General features: G+C 39.9%; 1 protein-coding gene across 1 annotated transcript; it reads left to right on the plus strand.

Moving 5' to 3' along the window:
* The first annotated feature begins 2,095 nt into the window (after positions 1-2,095).
* Positions 2,096-2,548, plus strand: LOC141588002 (uncharacterized). Its single transcript, XM_074409462.1, has one exon. The coding sequence runs from the start codon at positions 2,096-2,098 to the stop codon at positions 2,546-2,548; it is 453 nt and encodes a 150-aa protein (XP_074265563.1).
* The last annotated feature ends 6,874 nt before the right edge of the window (positions 2,549-9,422 follow it).

A 9,422-nucleotide genomic window follows, 5' to 3' on the forward strand; every position in this document is an offset into this window, starting at 1 on the left:
CTATACGGATGATTCCAAGTAATAAAGCAAAGAATAATAGAAGTACTTGATGATTGATGGAAGGTTGTCAATCCTCCAAATAAACCCCAAATATTCTTCTAATTACCCAAAATAAATGATGAACAATAGAGAAATTAAGGAAAGATTAAGAAATGAGATTTGTATTAATGCTAAATTGAGAATTGATTACAAGATTAAGAGAGTATTAAGACTTGATCAAGATAAGATTAAGATCCTATTAAGATGACATGCTAATCTAGGTAGTACAATGGGGTATTTATAATAGAGATTAGGTACAAGGATTAGGGTTACTAAGGGCTTAAATGACTATTAAGACCCTTAAGAAAAGTTGAGGAAGTGCTCCTCTCCAAGGAGATGCTCATCTCCGTTTTTGTAGTCTCCAGGAAATCTGCTCATCCCGAGCGTCTAGGCAGTAAGCACGGTGGGTTCTGCAAGGGAATCCGAGCGGATCAGGGGAGAGAGGCTCCGATTTGTTGGTCTCAAGACGACCGTCTTGGCATCGGGACTCTCGGATTGGTGGGCAGGGAGACGCTCGTCCTGGGCAGGGAGACGCTCGGATCCTGGGTCAGCACTTCTCTTTTCTTCTTTCCTCAACAATCCTCGGGGATCTTGTTGGGGATGCAAGGATCCTTTCATCATTGCCCAATCTACTTTATTATCTACATAGGCCTTCTAGTATCGTCTTCCCTTTGATGCTTGGTCATTTAATTCGATCAATTTAGCTCCATTTTGCCATGAAAATGCAAGGTTTGCACTCCTTTCCTACCAAGGGAACAAAACCTCAAAGAATATGCAAAACGGCAAACTAAAGATAGTAAATGACCCAATTATGCACTAAAAAGCTTCGGAACGAGGCTAATTTGGGGACTAAATATGCTTAAATACGAGTCACTTAAACTTTTCACCACAGCGCAACAACGCATTAAGAGGCCAAATCACTAATTTCACACAATTGGCCACAGAAGATTTGAATGAAGCTTGGACTAGGTTCAAGAAGCTAGTTCGCTCTGTACCTCATCATGGCTTCGAACAATGGTTCATTTGCAATCAATTTTACAACGGGTTGTATGACGATCAAAGAGCCATATTGGATGTTACAGCCAAAGGAAGATTCCAGAAAAATATTGAAGACAATATGGGATGGCATCTTATTGAAGACATAGCCATTCATGTAGCTAAGTATAGGTATCCTAGAGGAGGTAGGTGAGTGAACAAAAGAGATGGTGAATCCCCTATAGCTAAGGTATAAGTTCTTAATGCTAGGTGTGATAAGTCAGAAAGTCCGCCAATTTTGGCTGAGGTCACTGCCATGATTGAGCAAGAGGTGCTTTGTGGTAGATGTGGCGGGGAAGGACATGATCCTATTACTTGGATGGCAGAAGTAGAGCGAGTCCATGCTTACCAACAATATAAGAAAGGAATTCTGTTCTCCAAATTTTACGAGGATATAGCCATATCAAGCATTTCTAGTCCTACTAATTCAATACCGCAGCAAGATAATTCTTCTTTTACAATTACAAATATTGCGGAGTTGAAATCCTTGGTTCTATCTTTGGCACTTCAACTCCAGAAAAATGCGGAAGACAATGAGAATTCTGTAGAGAAGTTGAAATATCAATTCACACAATTTTCATCCAAGCAAATGAATCAAGCAAATGAATCAACTTCTTGCGACCCAATTAATGCAATTAATCTACAAAGCGGTCTTACTTACGACGGACCAATAATGCCGAAAAATCCTGATTTACCCGTAGATGGAAATCCGGAAACTGTTTTGGAAGAACACTTTGACGTTGATGCTGCTGAACCTCGTTAAAGTGCTCGATCGAGTGATATGGGTACTCGATCGAGCAGTTCTCCCTCTGAAAGTGCTCGATCGAGTGATCAAGGTACTCGATCGAGCAGTGCCGAAATTGACGAGTTTGATTAAGCTAGTCATTCTCCTCGATCGACCATATCCCATTAGCAAGGTGCTCGATCGAGTGGTAAAAGTACTCGATCAAACACACACAATGGCGAAGATGCTGTTTTGAAATCTAAACACGCTGATAGGTCATCTTCCCCTGCTAAGGGGATGCTAAGTTTAGACAAAGGTAAAGAGAAAGTCGCAGACCCGCTTACTGTAAGAAGAATTCCTTATCCGGGACGTCTGAAAGATGTTAAGGTTGAGCGACAGTTCGGTAAGTTCGTGGATGTGGTCAAGAACCTTCAGGTGACCATTCCTTTTACCAAACTAATTACCCAGGTACCTTCTTATGCGAAATTTATTAAAGATATTTTGAGGCGTAAGAGAGAGCTTAATGAGTTTGAGACTGTTGCTTTCATGGAACAGTCTAGAAATTTCATTCTTAATAAAGCTCTGCCCAAATTGAAAGACCCGGGTAGTTTTTCTATTACGTGTATAATACGAAACGAAGTGATAGAAAAGGCTCTTTGTGATTTAGGAGCCAATGCCAGTGTCATGCCTTACTTTGTTTTCAAGAAACTTAATATGGGGCGTCTTAAAATGACCAATATCACCCTCTAGATGGCTGATAGATCAGTTAGAATACCCTTAGGCATCCTAGAAGACGTGCCTGTCAAGGTAGGTAAGTTCTTTATCCCAGTAGATTTATTGTCTTAGACATAGCTGAGGATGCCCGAACCCCGATTATATTAGGAAGACCATTCTTGTGTACAGTTGGGGATATTATAGATGTCAAACAAGGGCGTTTGACTCTTGCGGTGGGGGATGACGCTCTATCACTTTCAGTTTGCCTGGTACACTTTCTAGACCGATGATACAATATACTTGCTATTCAGTTGATATCATTGATGAGTCTGTTTATAAGGTCTGGTCGGATTCCTTGATAAGGGATCCACTAGAAGCGTTGATGTTGTTAGATGAGTGTGCAGATAACCCGGATAAAAATGACGCATTGTTGGATTTGCTTGAAGCTGGGATAGATGAGCGTGAACTCACCAACGCTGAAGAAGACAAGGTAAAACGATAAGTAAACACTTCTTGCGCTATTGAGGTAAAGGTATCTGAGCGTAAGCCTCTTCCTTCTCATCTTAAATATGTATTTTTAGATGATACTGAGCAGTATCCAGTCATTGTTAGTGCTAAGCTTGATGATAAACAGCTAACTGCTTTGTTAGTTGTTTTTAAGAAAAACAGGAAAGCAATGGATTATTCATTGGACGATATTCAGGGGCTCAGCCCCGATATTTGTATGCACATGATTGAGGTGGAGGAGGTTGACAAGCCCTGCAGACAAGGTCAGCGCAGGCTGAATCAGAAGATGCAAGATGTTGTGATGGCTGAGGTAATGAAGCTACTTGATGCATGTATTATCTATTCTGTTGGTCATTCTAAATGGGTGAGTCCAGTTCAGATAGTTCCTAAGAAAGGAGGAACTACCGTGGTTAAGAATGATAAAAATGAGTTGATACCTACTAGAGTTGTGACTGGTTGGCGGATGTGTATAGACTATAGACAGCTGAATGCCGCCACAAAGAAAGATCATTTCCCTCTTCCTTTTATTTATCAGATGGTAGAAAGGTTAGCCTCTCATAAGTTTTTCTGTTATTTAGATGGATACTCAGGGTTCTTTCAGATCCCTATTCATCCGGATGATCAGGAAAAGACTACTTTTACCTGTCCTCAAGGTGTTTTTGCTTATCGCAGAATGCCTTTTGATTTGTGCAATGCCCCAGCTACCTTTCAAAGGTGCATGATGGGGCTATTTTCTGAGTATATAGAGTCTATTATGGAGGTCTTTATGGACGATTTCAGCGTCTTTGGGAGTGATTTTGATAACTGTTTGTCTAACCTTGATAAAGTGTTGCAGCGCTGCATTAAGGTTAATCTTGTGCTTAACTGGGAAAAGTGTCACTTTATGGTCAACGAGGGAGTTGTCTTGGGGCATCGAGGTTGATAAAGCAAAAGTGCAAGTAATTAAGCAATTATATCCTCTTGTTAATGTTAAAGGAGTGAGGAGTTTCCATGGACATGCTGGCTTTTATCGCCGGTTCATCAAGGACTTTTATAAAATTAATAAACCACTTACACAATTGTTACTAAAGGATGCCCCATTTGTATTTACTGATGAGTGTCGTTTTGCCTTTAACAAGTTGAAACATGCCTTAATTTCAGCACCGATTATCCATCCTCCCAACGGGGAGCTTCCATTTGAGATTATGCGTGATGCTAGTGATTATACACTAGGAGCGGTGTTGGGCCAGCGGACAAAGCTTTGAGTGCGATTTACTGTGCGATCGAACTTTGGATGAGGCTCAAGTGATGTACACTACCACTGAGAAGGAGTTGTTAGCTGTTGTTTATGCGCTGGAGAAATTTCGATCTTATTTGATAGGTTCGCAAGTTACTGTTTTTACGGACCATGCAGCGCTGAAATACCTCCTTGCTAAGAAGGAGGCTAAGCCATGATTGTTAAGGTGGATACTCCTCCTCTAGGAATTTGATCTTCAAATCAAAGACAAGACGAGCGCCGAGAATGTAGTAGCTGATCACCTGTCGCGATTACCGCAGCAGGAGAAAGATGATCCTTTACCTATTGATGATTCTTTTCCTGATGATTCTTTATTTGCGGTTGCTATAACACAAGTGTTGATCCGTGGTATGCATATTTTTCTAACTACGTTGTAGGTGGTGAGCTGCCACCTAACCTGTCTTATCAGCAGAGGAAGCGATTTGTTCATGATGTGAGGCGATATTTATAGGATGATCCTTGTTTATTTAAGGAGTGTGCTGATGGTCTTTAAAGATGGTGTATTCCGCGGTGGGAGATTAGAGCAATCCTGGAGGGATGTATTCTTCCTCTTATGGAGGTCACCACGTTCCGTCGTGAACCGTGGCCAAGGTACTTCGGTCTGGTTTTTTCTGGCCTACTTTGTTTGCTGATGCTAAAGTTTTTGTTTGAGTTTGTGACACTTGCCAGCGCTCGAGAAATATTTTTAGGAGACATGAGATGCCCCAAAATGGTATTCTAGAGGTCGAAATTTTTGATGTTTGGGGCATTGATTTTCAAGGACCTTTTCCGTCTAGTAAAGGTAACAGGTATATTTTAGTAGCCGTAGACTATGTGTCTAGGTGGGTAGAGGCTATTGCTTCACCTAACTGTGATGCCAAGACTGTGATTAAACTGTTCAAAAAGATTATTTTCCCCCGATTTGGTGTCATTAGGGTCGTCATTAGTGATGGGGGGTATGCATTTTAAAGAAAAGAAACTTGCAGCTTTATTTTCTAAAGTCGGTGTGCAACATCGTAGAGGTCTGGAGTATCATCCCCAAACCAGTGGGTAGGTTAAGGTCTCTAATAGAGAACTAAAGGAAACTTTGGCTAAAGTTGTTTCTAAATCACGGAAGGATTGAAGTTTAAAATTAGATGACACATTATGGGCATATCAAACTGCCTTTAAAACACCGATTGGTGCATCACCATATTGGTTGGTTTATGGGAATTCTTGTCATTAACCTGTTGAACTAGAATGTAAGGCTTGGTGGGCTATACGTGAATTGAATTATGATTCTAAGTTGTGTGGTGAGAACCGTTTATTGCAGCTGGATGAGCTAGAAGAGTTTAGGCTATATGCCTATTATAGCGCGCACATCTACAAAGAGAAAACGAATAGGTGGAACGACAGAAGAATCATACCCGAGAATTCTATGTTGGGCAGAAGGTGTTGCTGTTTAATACCCGACTGCGCCTGTTTCCAGGTTAGCTGAAGTCCAGGTGGAGTGGCCCCTATACAGTGACTGTTGTCACCATGTTTGGGTCCGTTGAATTAGAGCATCCCGAGGGCAGAATATTTAAAGTTAATGGCCATCATGTGAAGCATTACTATGGAACAGATGATTATGTTGGCAACGTTGAAGTGTTCTACTTTGACTATCTAGATGAGCAAGAAAACTGAAGCCAAAAGGTCTTGCGGGACCTTTTAAACCTGCGCTATCCGGGAGGCAACCCGGCTTATAATTTGTTGTACTTTGCTTAAAAAATTTAGTTAGTTTCGTGTGCTTTAGTTGGTAGCTTTACGGGCGATAAACTGGAACATTTGAACTGGTTTCGTTAGTGCTATGGTTCGTTTTTTGCGTGTTTGCAGGTGCTTCAAATGACGCATAGGAGTTCTTACATAGGGGTCTCGATCGAGTACTTTACCTTCTCGATTGAGTACTTTTCTCACTCGATTGAGTACTACACTATCTCAGAAGATGACTTCTCGATCGAGTGCATTCATCCCTCGATCGAGCATTTCCGCAGTCCCATTCCACTCGATCGGGAGCAACATGCTTCGATTGAGTTCCCTTGTCTTGACTCGCGTCCTGCGATGTTGTTATGGGGTTATTTACGACCTCCTTTGTTGTTAGTTGGTTTGGGGAGGTCCCTACTTCGCGTTATCTTGTAAATTTTCTGAGACTTCACTCTTCTTTTTAGTTTGCATTTCCTTTCCCTATTTTTGGGTACAATGAGGGCATTCTACGGTTTGGTTTGGGGAGGGTATATGCATCCATATCTGTGTCTGTATATTGTCTTTATTGCATTTCAGTTTGCACGTTTTATTTTTACGTGCATTGTTTATCTTAATTTCAAATTCAAAAATCTTATAAAAAAAAAAACATATTCCACTTTTATTTTTGCATATAGGTTGAGTTGGAACGTTGAGACTTTTATGCTACATTAAGTCCTTTTACCTTTGCCTTGCACATTTTTAACACTTTTGTTGGCATAGTTATTTGCATAATCTACGAGTTTTTGTTTGAACATAGCTGAACGAATAAACTTGACTCTAATATTGGCAAACTACATATACATTGGTAACATTCATGACCGGTTTCATTTAGGATATGAGTAGTACTCCTTATAAGACATGTAACATCAAATTGCACAAACATGACACTCTTTTCTTAGTACCTGTATGCATTCGGGTTCTTGGCGGTGACACATGTGGAGAGGTAACTTACGACTCCTTCTTTCATTTTTACCAATGAGCCTCACATACCAAATTGACATGTTTTAACCCATTATTTAACTACAATCCTAAATTTAGCCTACCCTAGTCAAGCTAGTTAAAGAGTTATTTTGGGTATGTTTGATTATCAATCTGGTATTCCGTCTTGAATTAAGAAGATGAGGAAAATGAGAAAAAAAAAAGTGAAATGCAAAAGTTTGAAGAAAGAAAAATATGAAAAAAAATGGTGAAATAAAGTTTGAAGAAAGAAAAATATGAAAAAAAATGGTGAAAAAAAATGAAAGGAATGAAAAAAAAAATAAGATTGCTGAATATGACTCCCATGCTCGTCATTATTTTTTATGGGGCGTCTTTTGATGGTGTGAGTGATGTTTTGCCACAATGGCATGATTTTACGTTTTTTATATTGAGTAGTGAAACGGAATGAGTTTATTATTTGGTTACGGTTGTACTAGCTTGGCTTTACCTTCACTTATCCAAATTGTTTTGCCCCTTCTTACCAAATTACTTTACCTCACATTATATGTAAGTCCTCGGCATGTGTTTTGGTCCTGATTGGTTGGAATGCATATGTACGGTCCGTAGAAATAGGTTTCATGTTAGGTTGCATGCATGTTCTTATAGGTCGAGTTAGGTGAGCGGCATTATTTTTTTCTATCTCACAAAATTATACTCACTTTCTGATTGATTTGTGTGATGAGCGACCCCTGAGAGTCCGATATACATGAGTCTTGCAAGGTCGACGGTTCATTAGTTTCAAAACATTGATTTAACTCGTTTCCATTTGACCCGTTGCTACATTGTTAATTTGTAGCATTAATTTGGTTTGGGTGGACAATTTGTAGCTGGTAAGCTGGTCCTGTTCCACTAGTTGTTTTAGTTGCATTTATAGCTTGCTTGGGGACAAGCAAATGTTTGGTTTGGGGAAATTTGATGCGTGCATTTAATATAAGGTTTTTACCCTATATTTACACGCATTTCTATGTTATTTATGTAGCATCTAGCTAATAATATCCCCCGAATAGTCTACTTTAGTTTGCCTTGTATTATTTGCAGGTATGAACCGGAGAGGAGCATAATCAGGCCTGAACCTGTCCCGTTTGCATGCATTTTTGGAGATAGAAGAATCGGATCTCGGAATCTGTTACCTAGGGATGCATGAAGTGGATTAAGAAGGTGTTTTGAGTTCATCCATGCTGATACAGTGCTTGCTAACTCGATCGACTAAGTTGACTGCTAAAACTGGTCGATCGAGTACCCTTTGATGCTGAGAACCCTCGATCGAGTACTTGCTCTGCTGGATTGAGAAGGGTGTGTGCTGAGTTACTCGATCGAGTACTTGCTTTGCTCAATCAAGGTGTATGACCTTTATTATGCTCGATCGAGTGGTTTGTTTCTCCTCGATCGAGCAGTTTTGACGCTGGGATATTTTCTACGCAATATTGTAGATTTACCTTATGGATATTTTAGTTCTGTCTTAGAATAAATTAGAGGGGATGGAGGGAAACGACGGAGAATCGCTCTCTCTGGCACTTTACTCCTTAGACCTAAAAACTCTAGCTTTTGGAATTCATTGTATTGGGTATTTTTCTCCATCCTTATTTTGAATTATTATTTGATTGCAATTGTTCTTGTTCTTGTTATCTCTTTCTTCAATTCTTGTTTTCTTTAGTAATCTATTTCAAGTATAAAAGTTCATAATTCATCATCTTATTATCATGTTCAAGTTAATTATTTCATTTGTTATTGTTAATTTCTCTACTTTCATCATGCATAACTAATCTCTCTATGCTAGGACATAGGGGCGTCATGGTAATTAGGGAGGTTAAGAGTAGGTGATTAGACTTGGCTAGAATTAGGTTTGTGTTGTTAATCACCACAATTAATAACAATTAGCTGCTTGAGTCGATGCATTTAGCTAGTTGATCCGGTACACCTTGGCCTAGATCGGAAGATTGGAATGGGTAAGGCCTGCAGTGAACATTAGGACATTCTAATGAGGGCGGAAGCTAAGTTAGTAATGTTTTAGGGCGACTAGCGGACCGGAAGGACCTTTTCACTACCCTGCAGACCGAGTTTACGCCGACCTTGACCTTAGATTGGATCTCTAGAAAACCATGGTGAACCGGATGTCCTAGCTGCTTCTCTCTTTCTGGTAATCTCTTTAGCACTTTTAACTTGTTTCTTGCTGTTCCATTTCTCTATATCTCCATAGTTTAGAATCAAACAATCAACCACCAAGAAACGGTTACTTAGACAGACTTAGTTTAGCATACAGAATTCCCATCTCCCTGTGGATACAATACCCGACTGCCTCTAATACATTTTTATAGAGACCGGTTGGTTTTATTTTTAATAGGGTTGCGACAGCCGTGTCAAATTTTGGCGCCGTTGCCGGGGAGACGGTGTTATTTTGTTTACTTTATA

The sequence above is a fragment of the Silene latifolia genome, chromosome 6 (genome assembly GCF_048544455.1).
Source record: "Silene latifolia isolate original U9 population chromosome 6, ASM4854445v1, whole genome shotgun sequence".
NCBI classification, from domain to species: Eukaryota; Viridiplantae; Streptophyta; class Magnoliopsida; order Caryophyllales; family Caryophyllaceae; genus Silene; species Silene latifolia.